At 35.5% G+C, this 17,930-nt stretch overlaps 2 protein-coding genes across 7 annotated transcripts in view; one reads left to right on the plus strand and one right to left on the minus strand.

Moving 5' to 3' along the window:
* nlgn2b (neuroligin 2b) overlaps positions 1–17,930 on the plus strand; it is a 333,407-nt gene that overhangs the window by 2,603 nt on the left and 312,874 nt on the right. For 4 of the 6 annotated variants that reach the window (XM_087268665.1, XM_087268672.1, XM_087268666.1 and 1 more), the window contains exon 3: positions 15,233–15,340. The gene's annotated coding sequence lies outside the window, so the exon portion shown is untranslated. Of the gene's footprint in view, positions 1–6,528; positions 6,658–15,232; positions 15,341–17,930 lie in introns of those variants that run through there. The other 2 variants (XM_087268668.1, XM_087268669.1) reach the window with 1 other exon arrangement.
* cldn7b (claudin 7b) lies at positions 1,563–7,124 on the minus strand. The gene is given in 4 exon segments (NM_131637.3): positions 1,563–2,883; positions 4,269–4,353; positions 4,617–4,781; positions 6,721–7,124. Coding segments are annotated over 4 exon segments (648 nt in total). The 5' UTR covers positions 6,944–7,124; the 3' UTR covers positions 1,563–2,708.

Raw genomic sequence — 17,930 nt, forward strand, 5'->3', positions numbered from 1 at the left:
TAAGAAAACCTTTTTTACCCAGAAGGCCATAGCTGTGAATTCGCTTCTGTTTGGCAAGCCCGCCAATACAGGTATATGCCTGCTAATACAATGGATCGGTTTCTGAGACCCCCCGATTCAAAGCCTTCTAGTTCAGGGCTTAAACCCAAAAGACGACGATATGATGATCAGCATTTGAGTTTAGGATTTACGTGGACAGGACCAGCTGATGAACCACGACCTTTATGTGTGGTTTGTCAAAATATTTTGGCTAATGACAGCATAAGACCCGCTAAACTTCAACTGTTTTGACTGGGATGGACAGTTCTTGGATCTGTTCTATTCATATTGAACCATCATCCTAGTTTTAAAAATGTTATATTAAAATACTTGTTATTACTCTGTAAATAATTGCACTTTCATGCAAATGATGATAAAAGTGAGTTAACAGTCTGACATCTGTCTGTCTTTTACTATATATCTATATATATATATATATATATATATATATATATATATGTATACTGTATACATACAGTACTGTATACATACATATATATATAAATATATATACTGTATACATACTGTATACATACAGTACTGTATACATACATATATACATACATACATACATATATATATATATATATATATATATATATATATATATATATATACACATACATATATATACATACATATATATAAATATATATATATATATATATATATATATATATGTATAAATATATATATATATATATATATATATATATGTGTGTGTGTGTGTGTGTGTGTGTGTGTGCGTGCGTGCGTGTTTGGGAGGAGGGGGGCGCCAATGGATAAGTTGTGTTAAAAGAGAGGCCGACAGTCTTAGACTTTGAAAAACCCTGCTTTAAAGCATGTACGTTAAATGGTAAAAAACTGAGGACAAGCAGTTATGTGGTTTGAAATTTTTCAGAAGTAATTAAAACTAATTATTGCCACATTGATAATTTAAATAACATATCGTTTTATTAATAAAAGGAAAAAAAAAGTAAACCTAAAGATGTTTTTTAAGTGTAAAATCGTAGACAGAAAAATGAACATTACTGTAGAATGTCCCCTCCACAATTTTACTTTTTAACGCTCCAACAGGTTTAAATGTAAAAATATAAAAGCAACAGATTTTATTGGGAAAAAGGAAAACTTGATAATCATTTGACCAAAACGATCAACTACAGTGTAAGCCCACCATGGAATATTTAACTATGCAAAAGCTATATAGTAACTATAATATTTCCTCGTTCCTCCATTGTAAAATATGCTTAAATTCTATATCAAAATGCTTGATTAAAAGGGCAAAAGTATAAAAATGTCATGACATAACTAATTCACTGAATGAGTTGCAGTGACCCATCATCCGTTTACTCAAATTCTCCCATTAACAACCTACAAAAATGTTTCATGTGAAAGCCAGAATTTGCAAACTATGATACTGAAGTCCAAAGACCACGTGACACACCATTCCTGAAGTATTTGCAAATCACTAATATGGTTAAACTGGTACATATTAGACAAAGGAAAATGAAATAAGTCAGACACTGTTTAAAAAATTTATTTACATAAAATTTTTCAATTGCAAACTTGAAGTCAAAAACATTTTAAAAAGTTAAATATTTGCATAAGCTAGTCACAGACATTCACGTGACTCTATCCTAAGTAGACTTGAGTGCAACCCACATCAAATGGTTCAAGCACAGACCAAAGCAAAATAAAAAAAAAAAAGTATAGTCCAGTTTTAAATGTTCATATTATGGATAAAAAAAAAAGTTTTACAGTAACATAAAAATAGTTGGAACCAGCGGTGATTCAACTAAGCCAATATTCACAGCTTTTTTGTGACCAATTAATGGAGTGTATAAAAACAAAAAACATTACCTTCCTAAATGGGCACAAAAACCAAGGTGTACACTCAAAACAAAGGACAACAGCAAATCAAAAGGTTCATGTTGCATAAGAAAGAGCAATTTGATTTTAGTGCTTCATGTTAAGCCTCATCCAAACCAAATTAATCTTCATTTTTCCATCTAAAGTTTTAATCCAGCTTCATCAGCATACACTGAAAAGAATGATTCATTGAATTTATGAGTGAAACTTCACTTAAAGGGTGCTAATTTGTATAAAATGAAGTATGAAAAGAGTTTCTGCTGGCATGGGGACCAGACAGGGAAAATGCTGCAAAGTGAACCAGGTTATTTGCATGTTACTCTTAGCTTTAAAAATGTAATGCATGTATTAATTGTTCATAAGCACCTCAGTGTCTGGCGCAGTTCCTAAAATGATGCAAGCAAGGGTTTAACAGCTGGAAGCAGAGATGTGGTGTAACAGAGCAGTATGAGTAATGATTTTTCCCTGAGCAGGTCTCCCTCTTTCATGTTCACTAAAGGTGACAGTAATCTGAAATGAGGAAGACTCTGGGGAAGAAGCCCCTTTGCAAACTCACATTTTATAATCGGGGGTGGGGAAGGTGGAACAAGGAGCTAACCAAAAGAAAGAAGTGACCATTTTTGGTGGGCTGCTGTATCAGAACACAAGTAAAAGTTGGCCAAAAATACCTTTGAGCTGTTTTTTCTATCTATAGTCAAACATACAAACCAAATTAAACAGATCTCATATCAGCTGACAGGGCAAACTTCTACCCATACTCTGGGATTGATCATGTCCTTTCCAGGTCGTGAACAAATGGCTCAAACATATTCCTTGCTGCTGCTGGGTGGTCTGGAGGACTTGACGGGTCTGGAGGACTTAGGGTAATTAGGAGATGACTGACCCTTTGAGCAAGAAGAGGCCAACATGCCTCCACCCATTATATCGAGAAATGCACCAGCCCAGGCGATGAAAATAGCTGCACCAAATTCATACCTACAGAGAGAGAATATTATATTATATTATGAGCTTTCAGTTTCCTTTGCATTGTGTTCAATAAAAGAAACAGAAGATAGGTCAACGGGGGACACTTCATTTTGATGACATCTCCTTTTGTTTTTTACAAAAAACACTTCACAGTGTTGTTGCTAGCTGAATCTACTCGCTTAACACATTAATAGACAAACCTTTAGAATTGTAGATATTTTTGGGTACAAGTGCTGAACATAATTTTTCTTGCACATTTAATCATTTGTTATAGCAGAAGTCAATGAACATATTTTGTCTGGTTTTTGGTCCCCTACTCCTTCATCCCCCTTTATTATGGCATAGAGATGAAATCTTCTAATGAAATGCAGCCTCAGTTAGAATTCTAGAACACTTACACCATGATTCCAACCAAAACGAAATATTCATTCATTCATTCATTCATTCATTCATTTTCTTTTCGGCCTAGTCCCTTTATTAATCTGGGATCGCCACAGTGGAATGAACCGCCAACTTGTCCAGCATATGTTTAACGCAGCGGATGCCCTTCAAGCTGCAACCCATCACTGGGAAATAAAACTAAATATACCTCAGCATTTTGCTTGTTTATTTATATAACGTTGGGGTCGTAAATGGAAGTTTAATTTCTTAGGTTTCATTTTCATGAAACAGTTAAAGAGAAACTAAAGAAAAACTGTTATAATTAAAAGCAAAGTATGCCCTAGCTAAATGTATTCTGTGGTGATCCACACATGGTCCTTGTTAGCCTGCAACTGCTTGTAGGCCAACTTCCTAGACTGTCCACATAACAACAGTACAGGTACATGATAAATGACGAAACCCGTTCATCATGTGCAGTGGATTTGTTTGTAGTCTGCATGTGTTGAACAACAGTCTGTAAACCTTTTACTGTCCAAATACAACTATGCAATGTGGTTGAATCTACATAAGCATAAAATCAATATTATTGAATAAAAGTATCAGTTTTCTTTGAGCAGGCATCATTTTGATGATGACGACTGTAAGCTATATTCATTGAAAGCCTGGATTTTGCTTGCTCACCACATTTCCCCTAAGCTTTTAAAGCTGTTTGGACATTGCTGAGTGCTAGATGTAGTGGAAGAAGAAAAAAAATGTTCATCCCAGCCTGTAGGTCATTGTTAGTTTAGCGTTAAGATGTGTGGTTGGAATGATTATGTTTGGAGACCATCTAAATAGTATTTTAGTAGATAGTTGACAGTTGCAAAAGTTACTTAGAATCAACATATCTAAAAGAAGCAAAATCAATATGAGTGCTACAAAGTGAAATTTTGCATATGAACATTTAACTATTGCGTATTAAATGTTTAGAGGACTAAAATTATTTGAAGCACACATTCATTGCAGCTACTTACTTTGTATTGACAGGTGTGAAGGGGTTGTAGAAATCCCTGATAATTTGACTTGTAAACCAGCCACAGGCAACAATGCTACAGAGGGCTGAGGAAGAGAAACAATAAATTAGTTACTTTTGAGAAAAATTCCAAACATGTTCTTGACAAAGACATTTTTCAGCGCACAACAGGAGAAAAACATTTAAAAAATGTCATCTGACAAAGATCTGTACTAGAGTAAATTGAAATGGCAAAAATATCAGACATTCCTAAAAAGTAAAGTGTTTGAGGATTAGATTTCAGACAGCATTTTTTGGGGCAAAATGTTGTGCTTTAGCAACATCTCAAATGATAAGGGAGTAATCTTACCTCCAACAGAGAGGATTATACCGCCTGTCATGGCAATGCGGGACTTTTTGACCTTGTCATCACCACCACAGTTAGTACACTTCATGCCCATGCTGGCCACACCCAGTCCAGCTACTGTAAGAAGAATTGCTACAACCATAAGGGCACGAGTTGCCTGGAGAGCACCTAGAAAGGGGGAGGGTAAAGAAAGAAAGTTACAAAAAGAAAAGGTAAATAAATCTGCCTTTTTACTTGAAGGTAAATAAACTAACAATGACTGCAAGTAAGCTGCATTCCAATGGTGAGTCAAAAATAAAGATTATAAACTTTAAAATGGCCCAGTTATCCACTGACTTTTGTTTTTCTCTCTGACTCAGAACAAAAGCCCTTCCCCCACTACACCTGCAGTCAGGTGCAAAGACCGGTTCCAACCGGAAGGCTCCTTTGAGAGCGCAGGGAAGATTGTGTACATATGTGGGCAGCAATTTGCCCTTTAGCTTTAGAGAAGGAACCGGTTTGACCAGATATGGGAAGTTGGGTGTTACTGCAGCATTACTTTATTTTCTTTTTGTTGGCATAGTTGGCTCATCAAAAGCATTTTAGCACTTCTTAACAATTCAGATTGTTACGGAGTAGAAATCCAGAAGTTCTTAGGAAAACTTAAAAGTCTTCATCTGAATTAAAGTTGAAATTAAAATCTAGCTTGATGTACAAAATGGCTGCAGGCAATTACGTCACATTGTCTGTTTTTTCATCCCTAATAGCAATATTACAGTTAGATGTAATTACAAACCTGAAATGTGAGGTATGTTTGTGTACAGATCATAAATGGAAAATAAACTCACTGATAAGAGTCTTATTTCACACTACCTTTATCAAAAACTGATATGGTAAAAAGCTAAATTACTTTAGGGTCTATAAACTTATAACCATAAACACAAAATGGCTGAAGTGAGCCAAACAACTCCTTTCCATCAATCTCGAATGCTGGGAGTAAAAATTGAAAAACAAATCTGGTAAATAAACATTAACCAAACAAAGGCAAAACGCCTGTAGTGTTATTATATAATAAAAAGAGTTTATTGTCGGTGTTTATGTGCTTTACAAAGGAGTCTTCTCTTGGTTGTTTTAATAAGCTGTTGGCAAAATAACTGAAGCCCTTCAAAGACAATGCCTGACTCCCCACCCGATCCAGGAGCACTGAATTTCCGCGAGGGGAGGAAGGGTGGGAGTCACGCCCGTATAATCATTACTTTGAGTAAAAGCGTAACCCAACCGTATCAGCCATCAATAAACTAGCAATGCCCCAGTTAGAGAGTTCACACTTATGTTAAAACGATTTATATTTTGTTTTATAATCACGAATAATCTCCTATTTTGGCAACTCTAGGTTGGAAATATTTGCACATTCCTGAAGGACAGATGCCTTTATCAACTTTAAGCTTCTTTGACGAGTGAGCACGCACACACATAGTAACAAAACGTAGTCTAAACAAAAAATCTTATCTAACAACCAGTTTTGCACGAACGTGTGAAAGATATTTTGTAACCAAACGCCACTTGAATGACAGACAAATTTTATTAAATTTTTAATCTTAGCACAAAACAAAGCATGATTTTTGTTTTTAAAAACTCGTGTAGTAATAGGACAGGTGCGTGTCATTACTGCGGTAACTCGAGATGAGTTGCCGCCAAGTGAACAGGGCGTGGTAATGACAAACAGTTTGAGCTCGATATCTTTCATGTACGGGTAAAGAAAAACATCAAAATAGTGTGAAAGGTCTGTTTATTTTTTTACAGGTAATCATAACAAGAATCATAATTTTAAAAATAATTCAGTATGATGCCGCAATAAATATGAAAACTTATTTCATAATTTGTTTACAAACGCTAGAGTACGCATTATCACAGTACGAAGCTTCTCAGTACCACTGTCTTTAGCCAGTACGGTGAATAGTACGCGCATGCGTGCACTCAGGTAGGCTACAGTTTTCTCTAAACGGCAGCTTTCGGAAATTTAAAACCACAACTTGTATTCCAAAGAAGTTCAGTAGAGGTTAAGGTACGTTTTGGAACTGCAAACAGGGTTTACACAGTTAAAAGTTTATAGGCAGTTTGAACTTACTGTCGAGTTGTAGGACGGAGTCATACACCTTGCATTGCTGTTGGCCGGTGCTCTGGTAAGCGCACGACATCCAAAGGCCCTGGTACATCGCAATAGCTGTGATTATATTATCTCCAACGTAAGCAGACATCTTCCACTGGGGCATGATTGTGCCAATAATGAGCCCAATCAACCCTAGCAACGATAGAGTAAACCCTAGGAGTTGCAGTCCTTTATGTGCCATCTTCTCAGAATGAGTTTAAAAACTAAACCTGCTTAGCAAATAACCTAATAGTGTCCAAATATCGCTCGCTTTCAGCAGCCTTCCGATTATGAATCGGTCAAAATAATAAAAAAAAATACGTTTAAAATGTAAATAAAAATCGGAGAAGCCCTGACTCAAACACCTGTTCACCGAAGCCGCACCTTGATTATGAAATGAGCTGAATCTGATGATTTGAGCTTTAAGAGCCTCGTCCTCTCTATGGGCGGAGACAAGAGGAGTTTCGTTTTCTGCTGCTTCAGGTTGCTTATGAGGTTTTGTAGGGGGGTTTCGTGATGGCATCGCGTATCGAGAGGTGAGACACGTCACTGTAGATCTGATCACCACAGTTTGGTCATACTTTCGTCTTTTCAATTTGTTTAGACCAAATGTCAACATGCTTCAGTTGTTTATACTAGTAGAAGACTTCTGTGTGTATTCTACATTAGTGTATTTAAGATAATCTTCAAGAACATTGTAAATGACGGGTTTAAAAAATAAAATACAAATAAATAAAAACTACTATGTAATGAGCTATCAAGGACCCCACCCCCACCTCCACCCAAAAAACAAAAAACAAACATAGCCTATATAGCTTTAGAAATAAACAAGTCACTTAAAAGTTGAAAATATGGGTCAATAAAAAATAATCCATGTTTTAGCATGTGCGTGTGTGTGTGTGTGTGTGTGAAGAAGAATAAATTGTGAAGGATTATACAATTTTCTATCAATTTTAAGGTTTGAAACCCATAATATAGACCTACTGTTTGCGTAGGTCATTAAAAAATAATTATAGTATACAAGAACTTTATTATTACAGAGTCACTTACTCTCTTACTTTGCCCAGATCCAACCAGACCGTCTGTCAGTTAAGTAGTGTTAAATTGTGCTTAAATGATACTGTCAAAGAACAAACAATACTTTTCCTCAAATACACTGACATTTGATGGTCAATGTACTGTTTAATATCAGTGATGTTTAAAAGCATACAACATGACACACACACACACACACACACACACACACACACACACACAGAGTTGACATACAGTACATTTGTATTTGGAATTTAGCATTTGAACAAATCATTTTACGGAGTCACAAAAGGAACTGAGTCACACATTTAAAGAATGATTATGTTGCAATCCTAATCTTAAGACAAGTGCAAAACATAGTCAGGATATCAAGTCATACATTTGAAGGACAATATTTTTACTCAAACAAGAAAAGCAAATGATGACTACTCACCACAGAAAGTAAAAGAGGAAATTGTAGAGGAAATCAGCCTCACCAATGTGTCATTTTTTACTGTATGCTGTAGTATATGAACAGACTGACATAGAAAAAAGTTTAAAACCTAAAAATAAAGTTTTTTATTGCCATTTATTATTTAAATGAAGAACATTTAACATCCGTGGATATTATTTATTCCACAAAACTTTTTTTTTGTTTATGGTTAAGTATCTTATTGCAGCTTTTCAATTAATTCTGACTTTTTAAACATATAACAACATTGTCAAAGCGATACCATTACACAGATCTAAGAAAATAATGACCAAACAACTGTATTGTGCAGGCCAGTAGGTGGTGATGTCACTTTTTAAGGAACACTATGCTTCTTTTTACATACAGTCCTGTAGTACACCATTGTCTTTTTTTTTTTTTTTTGTTAAGGACTCATGCATGGTTTTCCATTTAATTCAAGTCGTGACATATGGAATACTGTTTCCGGGTCCAAGCTGCTACTCATTTGAAATGAGAAAAGTTTCATTTATGACCTCTTTTTAGTCATGTCACACATTAAATTGAATTTTAAATTTATTATATATATATATATATATATATATATATATATATATATATATATATATATATATATATATATATATATATTGCGGTCTTGATTTTCGAAAGTATTGCATCGCTTTGTAAACGTTTATTATTACCAGTTGTTAAGTCTTCCCCAACAGTCTGATAGTGCGCATGGACCTATAAGCTGCTTTGCGCGATGTCACATTAAACAAGCGGATGGACTGAGCTGGTAAAATCCATTATGTGCATGCTGTCACATTTTTGACACAGAGGGGATAATACTGTTCTTTTCAAAAACTTTAGCAGCCTGCATTCAAGAGTTTTTTTCTTTTCTTTCTTTTTCAATTTAGCAAAAATAAATAAATATTAAAAAGTTGTTGTTCTCTGCTCACATGAGGATATCATTCAGACAATTCAAAACTCATCGATTTTTTGTGAAACTACAATTAAATGATTTTCCCCTATTCACCCCCACATTTTTAGTTTTACTGAACATCTGGCATACATGAATGTCGCTTGATCATTCTTCAAAGATATAGGAATGTATTTATATAAACTGGGATCTTTTTACTTTATGCAACAAACACTACATTAAGCTATATCATATTTCAAAAAGGTTGATCATTTCATCCGGAAGCTTTGAATCCACAGTTCCTCTGTGAAGCAATAAACTATAATTCCTAAAATACAGCATATTTGGCCACTCTCAAGTAAAAATGGCTTTCTTTGTAATCAGCTCTTGAATAAATCATCGATGTCACCTTTGATTAAATGGATACAATGGATCAATGTAGTCCTACTAACATAAATTTTATCTTTTTTAAATGACTTTTGGTGAGGTGGGGGAAATTACTGCATAACATAGGTTGATGGAAACAGATCCAGGATAAAAGTACATTTTTGTTTAAATGTTTATTCATTTTCCCTCTCTATTTTTGACAATTTCCTTTAAGAACCTGACCTGAATGTACATATCAGATATGTACATATCACTATGTTACATGCCAATGCATATAACATAGTGCAGGATTCTGTATGCGTGATGGCACATGAGGATGTATTTTTTCTTGGAATTTGCCCACTTTATTTTTGTTAAAGAGAAAAGGGGGTGTCTTCAGAAATCGTACAAATCGTGATGTCACAGGTTTCAGCCAGAAAGAACTTTCCTGATATGATTCACCCACGCATGTCTGCACACATACGGACGTACGCTTAGTTTGTGAAACTAAAGCGTTATAAGCCATAGCTCTCACGGGGGGAGGGTTTATAACGTAAACAGGTACTGGACAAACAGGTTCTACTGTAAACCACACAACACATTTCAAAAGCTCTGAGCATTTCCTGGAATCCAAGACAAACACTTTCATACAAACAAAGATGTCTCTGCTTTATACTGTATTTCCCTCAGCATGCACAATCCAATATACATGTATCACATCTTCTCTCATAGTATCTAAAGCTCCAGTGAGGCATTTCACACACCCCACCGGTTACCGTCTCAGAGAACACGACAAACTCGGAAGTTTATTTCTGACACTGTGTGCGAATGCAAACTTCCTATAAATATCTTTGCCATGGTAGTACAACTACTTCTTTTTTTTCCTCTCTGTGTTTTTTCCTGAGAGGAGATTTGAATGTCACCTCTATGTTTGGGTGAAGAGTAAGGGCCTTATTAGACCCACCCTTATAATTGTTTGGAGCTCCAAGTCAAGTAATTCAAACTGTCAACTGATCGTGACTCATAGCTGCGAGAAAATGGGACAAGTATCAATTGAGGAGCTCATAATTCTAACAACTCTTGTTTTGTTTTCATACTTATGCTATTTTATGTTGCTTTATGTAGTTTAATTAACTCTGAGGTGTTTGTATGATTATATATCTTGTAGCATGGGACATTGTTATAGATTCAATCCTACCCACTATGGCAAGCCATTTGGCATTTAATCCATAAACTACTCATATCTATTTACATGCTATCACTTTACACTGTAAAAAATCCTAGTTGCCCTAATTTTTTAAGCTGAATCAAATTAACCTTATGAGTCCAGTGAACTTACATTATGTCAAACTGACTTAAAACAGCCTGCATAACTTATAAAATTAAGTTAGAACAAGATTAACTTGGTTTAATAAGTTACAATGAACCAAAAACATATGATGTCATGACAAATTGATCATGTGATTTTTTACAGTGAACCTATTTTTGGTCACTTAATATCTTTTGCATCTTGTACTAATTCATTAGCTACTGCACTCTCAGAAATAAAGGTACAGGAGCTGTCACTGGGCCAGTACCCTTTCAAAAAGTACATTTTTGTACCTGAAGGGTCCGTAATTGTACCTCAAAGGTACATACTAGTGCCCAAATGAAAAAAAAGTACCTTTAACATACCATTCTGAATCCTTCAGGTACAACTATGTACCTTTAAAAAATGTACTGCCACAGTGACAGCTCCTGTACCTTTATTTCCGAGAGTGTATAGTACTTATTCTTTAGGTACTTATTTACCAGATTCTATTGTTTTTAGATTTTAACTTATTCATCCGGTACTAGTACATATTTTTAAAACTCTATTATCTATCCTTAGATACTAGTAATTATTATTTGATATTCTCTTAACTATCAATTTGTAAGTTTCTGTTACAAGTGGTTACTGTTTAGCTATTAGTAGGGCCAGACAGAACATTTTTTGCAATTTCTGCTGAGAATTTTGTAAAAACTGCGGATTTATGCAGAATGATTTTAGCAGTATCATAACGAAACACTTAATATATGAAAAAAAATTATACCTTTTCAACATTTATTTAATGTTTACATAGCAAATCCAATGACAACCACTGGTAAACAAAACAAGTGTCTTATATAATATAATATAATATAATATAATATAATATAATATAATATAATATAATATAATAATATATCTACTAAAAGACAGAAAATGACTTTGAAAAGTGTATTGTAAATAAATAATATGAACATTTTAATATTACGATTATTATTATATCACAATAATATTAGTGAAAATGAATTTAAAAACTGAATAAATAGGAATTTACACACATTTATACAAGTAAATACATAGACTCGATGGGCTGAAAATCTGTGAATTCCAGCGCTCGCAGATTCCGTGTGGGCCTAGCTATTAGTATCACTTTAGTAGATGTTAGTACATTAGTACTTATTGCTAAGTACATATTTAAACTATTACTGGTAAAAATGTTTTATTTATTAGTAAGATTTTTAATTGAACACCACAGTGGCCATTCTGACTTCTCATAACATAATATGAGGAGAAAAAACATCAGTTGTGGCTAGTTTGAGTAAGATAACTTTTTTAATTTGATTACAAAGGATTTGCATTTAGTCATTTAGCATATAGGAAAATAACTGTACTAATAGCTGATAAACAAATACTATACATTGGCATTTATTTTAAAGGTATGAGTATAAATAAATACTAGTATATAATTATAAAATACTGGTACCTATCTTATAATAGGTATATTACTAAGTTAACAACTACAAAACAACAACAATAAAGTCTTAGTCACAATTTGGAATATAAAAAATGTCAAAACGAAATTAAAATAGCAATAAAAATCAAAATCCCAACTGAAATTCCTATATCTAAATCCCTGAAATCCCCTAAAGATCCATATTGCTACTAAATAAGTGTCAGTATGATGAATAAAAATATGAATCTAATAATAAAAAAAAATCAATAAATAAAAACTAGTAACTAAAAATAGGAACTAGTTTCAACTGAATATTAGTCTAGTAGGCCCAGTACTTAACTGGAGAAAATAGTTATTAGCATGACAATAGATACTACTATATTTGGAAGACGATTAAATGTTAAACGGCTTGCCATATTCACCCACAGTTCCTATGGAGACGAGTTTCATGGAAACTGTGTCAGTTTCTACCAATGACTGTAAAAAATATGGACGACGCGACAGCCCTTTTTCCCATTGAACGCCTTGAGGGCAAAACGCCTGCTTGACGGGCACAAACTGTCGCAAAAGACTGCTGAAATTGGAGCCAGACATGCGCAGAAGGATTGTCTGATGGAGCCAGAGGAGGAGCCGCGAAAATGAGCAGAGTCGAGCTTCCAACCAAACGCTTTATGTAAAATCAACCACGCCCCCCAGCATGCGTTTGCTGTCATATCAACACAAATGGATGTAATAACGTTAACAAATATGAGGGTTTTATATATTCAATCGCGCCAGCTCCAGGCCGCAGCGCACAACTTACTCGCGGCGTCGCGGGCTGATTCCGGCTCGCATGCGGCAGCGCCGGCTCGCTCGGCCGCCGCATCTGGCTCGATTGACTCGGGGTGGATTTGGGCAGTGAGTCCAGGCATCCGGAGTAGGTCCAGCAGAGGTAACATTAGTCAGTCTGAGCTCTAAGATAAGTCTCCGGCAGGCGAGAATCTAGCCGGAACTGTGTTTTGCTATCTGGGTGGCTAGGCGTGTATCAGCAAACTAATAACGCCCGAAAAAAGCCCTGAACTTAGCGAATAAACAGTGTTCCACCAGGATCATGTATGTCAGAAACTATAGTTTACTGCTGAACTCATTTTGTCATGGTAAAATAACACAGAAATCGAATAATAACACTTCAGTCTCCTGCCGAAGCTCAGACGCCGCGCTTTGAGAAACTGTAAATCACAGCTGTCAATCACGATGACACGCCCAGCATTAAATTACTGCTAAAAACAAACTGTTTACAAAAATGAAGATCTGCACCTATTTCAGCACAATAACCAGTGCCTTAATCGACCAGAACTATCTTTCGGGACATTTTATTGCAAGTGTAATCATTTTTTTTATTTGGGCTCAAGTCTCCTTCATTAACACGGAGGAGGCGGGCTTTATGACTTGTACTGCAGCCAGCCCCCAGGGGGCGATCTAACGGCCGAAACCTTCACTCAAACGTAGGCTTGCGGCACACTTGGTTTCTACCTACTACTGCCCCTATTGGAAAAATTCTGTTCTGCCACCAGGGGGAGTCTAGCACTTTCATTTTAACTTAGCCCAGTGTCTGAAAGGCCTGACATTTGTTTTGTTCTTCCCTTTATCAGTGCAATGGATGTTGAGTATCACTATAATGTCTCAGCTGACTCTTTCTGTATTTCTCTTTGTTCCTCTTTCTTGGGGTCTGATAACAATAATGTCCATTTACATCCTAATGAGAACAAGAAGGTGAGACGGGGAGAACGAGCGAATAAAGGATGTTAGAGAATGTGTGTGGGAATGAGATAAAAGTGAAATCAATGGCGATGTTAGCAGGGCCTCACAGGGAAGGATAATGGAGGACATTAGGATAAATACAGAGTGTTTGTTTATGTGGGAGTCTGTACACATTCTGAGAGCACTAGTGGAAATGCTGCTGTTTGCATAATTTAATAGACTTTTTTTTCTATAAATTATACTACGAAGAAAGAAATTTAAGTATTTAATTATTGATTTTGTTTGTCTCTGTTTTATTTATTGAAGATAAATTCTGGGCTGAATATTTCTTTACAGAGTATTTGGTTATTTTCCACAATCTTGATTTATTTATTTACTTAGTATTGGGAACAGTGGCTTAGTGGTTAGCACTGTTACCTCACAGCTAGGCATGGGACGATAACTGATATCCAGGTATTCCTATGGTATATACAATTTTTATTATTATATTTTTTAAGACAACAGTATCTTCAGCAGAAAAGGTATCCAAATATACTTTTAAAATGTAAATAAATCTGTAAAAAAGTCAATGATTCATTTAAATAATTTTGCCTGACATGTTTACTGCTAAAAAATATGTTAAATGTTTCTTAACATAAAATATATTGTGCCCTCATAATTCATGGGGGCTAATAATTCTGACTTCAACTGTATATTCATTTTAATAATAATTATTCTTCAGAACAATGAAACTAATTTCTTCTGTGAAGCACTTCTACAATTTGAAATGTTACCTTTAAGAAGTCTTATATTTATGCTTTATATCCTAATAAATACAAAATTTGCCATTGAGGTTAAGTACAACTAAATTGCTACTGTTAGTTTTGTAAATATTTTGACGTTTATTGTTTATTTAAGTTTATAAATATATTTTATATTTTTAAATATATTAGTTTTGTTATATATTGTTTCTTTTTTAGTTTTTAATGATTTTATAGTATGTATTTCTCATTTATAATTAGTATTTGCTTTTAAAATGTCAATACATTTATATTAAAATGATAATTTAACCAAAAAGAAAAATTCTGTCATCGTTCACTCATCCTCCACTTGTTCCAAAGCAACAAAGTAAAGTATCACCCTAATATAATAAGTTAAATGTCAGTCTAATGTTAGCTTATAGTAAAGGAATGTGAGAGTAACACAAAAGATATTATTTAGCAATCCGTGCCCGTCCTTTCATAACTGCAGCTGCTGACTCAGGTTTCGTTTGCATTTCAGATGCAGAGTCTTGTTCATCCACCAGAGAGCAGTATAAAGCAGCCCTTCAGCTTTGGCAGTCTCACATGCCCAAGACCTTGACGATCAGTTAAAGTGGTACAATCCGGGGTGAGTCTGGAGATGTTTTGGGAGGCCTCGGGGCAGAGCCGAGGCCTCAGGGGAAGAGTTCAAATGCTGTGTACAATGTCAGGTTTGGATGCACATGGCATACAGAGCGAGAAGCTTTGAGACGATGCCATGTTGGATTAAAATCATCATCTGAGAGATCATAGAGGCTTGTAAGAGAACACAAGTGTGTCTGTAAGCGTGCATTTGCTTGCCAGTGTGTATGTGTGCATGAACAGATTTGTTTCTGTATGCAGTGCGTGTGTGTGTGTGTGTGTGTGTGTGTGTGTGTGTGTGTGGTGGGATCAGGAAGGGAAGCCCCGGTCTAAACGCTGAGTCCAGATGGCAAATGTAATGAGGATCAGCATGCAGAGGTGCGTTATTTTGACCCTGGTCACCCTCGCTTTCCTCTTGCCTTCCTCCCCAGGGACACATCCATGAATAATGCATGATCAATTATTACTTCTAACATTTCGCTGTATTTCTGTGAGCAAAGGCGAGATTGCAGCGGGGTGCAATCTGCTTTTATGTGGTCAGTTGGAAGACTTACCATTAGAATTTAAGCATGGAAGAAATTTCTACTGAGCATTTATCACCACAGACAGATTTGTGCATTACTGTTGTGGTTTACCTTTATCGAGAGTTGCAGAGGTTTGCTGCAGGTAAGGTCTGATGCCATCATGACTCATAGCTTTTAGATTTAGCTTAAGGACTCAGAACCAAGTTCTGGTGAGCATTTCTAGGTGGCTGTGCAAACATTTCTATCACGTTAGTGACGTAACTTATGCTGCATTTTAGACAGCTTGGAATTTGTATTTTTAAATGCAACTTGGTTTTCTTCTTGGAAACCTTGGCTGGTATTTTAAATAGGGTAGGATATTTGACCTGGAAACCTTTGGGGTTTCCAAAGAATATAGCACAGTTAACTTATATCAAATGTAAAGCAAGTTTTTATCATATAGATTGTATGGCTTGCTTGATATACTATTATTGATGTGTTTTACTAAAATATTTGGTAGAGAACCCATAAAAAGAGTTACATCATTTAAAGAAAATCCACATGAATTTTGGACTTTGTGGCCACCATTAATATAAAGTAGTTGCACCGTTGCTATTGACATCACATGGTTGCATTTGGTGAACCACTGGCACTGCCTGTTGCTACTTTTATCCTGCATAACTCAAAGTCAAATATTTAACATTAAGCTGCTTTTGGTTGTAATTTTAGGTCAAAGAAACCTGAAGGAGAGCAACCTGGAACTCAGAAACCAGAATGTCTCTCTTTAATGTCTCTAGTTTTCTTAAGTAAATTTGTTATATAATATAATAGAGCTTTCGTCTCTTGTGAATTTAAAACTACCATGGTCATTTTCCCTTGAAGAGTTCAGATGAACTGATGAACAAAAAAAAGTGTCGTGGAATTTTCTTCTAATTTTAGCATTTTACTCCTATGTTTTTGTTCAGTTATTTCACAATAAATGCAATGAAAAGAACATATTATTTGTTATAAAAGAGAAATTACTGAAGAGTCAAGAGCCAGAAAAAAAAATCCCAATTTTAAAATATCAGGGGGGACTTAAATGTTTTAGCATCTGCAATATTCACTTGTAAAAATAGCCACTTGTGTGATGCATGTATTGAATCAGTAAAGGTATGCAATAGTCCAGAATACCAGAGTGATTGTGTATAGCCATGCCCCCCTTTTCAAAAATCTGCATTTCAGTCTGTCATATTAAAACAGAGGGCGACACAGATGGCTCAGTAGGTAGTGCTGTCGCCTCACAGCAAGAAGGTCACTGGTTCAAGCCTCGGCTGGGTCAGTTGGCGTTTCTCTGTGGAGTTTGCATGTTCTCCCTGCGTTTGTGTGGGTTTCCTCTGTGTGCTCTGGTTTTCCCCACAGTCCAAAGACATGTGGTACAGTTAAATTGAGTAGACTAAATTGTCTGTAGTGTATGAGAGTGAAAGCGTGTCTGTGGAAGTTTCCCAGAGATGTTGTGTTGTGGCTGGAAGGGCATCCACTGCGTAAAAACATGCTGGATAAGTTGGTGGTTCATTCCGCTGTGGCAACCCCAGATTAATAAAGGGACTAAACCGAAAAAGAAAATGAATGAATGAATATTGAAGCGGAACATCAGCGTTTCAATACATAATGCTCAGTTTTCAAAAGGATTCATTTTGGTGGTTGCCAGATTTATGTGGATCACAGGTGTATCCATAAGAAAACTTCTATTTTTTAAAATGAATATGCATTAGTGTAAATGGAAACTTACGTCCAATCCCAATTCTACCCCTTACCCCTTCCCCTTACCCTTGTTCCAATTCTCTTTAGCTTGAAGGCGTAGGGCTAAGAAGGGCTAGATACCCTTTCAAACAGAGATTTTTCAGGACCACACTTGAAACAAAGGGTGTGAAATTTTCCCAGAAACAGTGGCAGCATGGCTGCTCACAGTAGATGCACAAAATAGTATTTTTTGCTATTATTATAAATTTTTACTACAAACAAGCACATGTTTTAATACATTAATCATGGCGTTTGTGTTTTACCATCATGGTTTTTTATGGTACCATCATGGTTACCCTGTCAGAAAAGTCT

This window comes from Danio rerio, chromosome 10 (genome assembly GCF_052040795.2).
Source record: "Danio rerio strain M-AB ecotype USA chromosome 10, GRCz13ab, whole genome shotgun sequence".
NCBI lineage: Eukaryota > Metazoa > Chordata > Actinopteri > Cypriniformes > Danionidae > Danio > Danio rerio.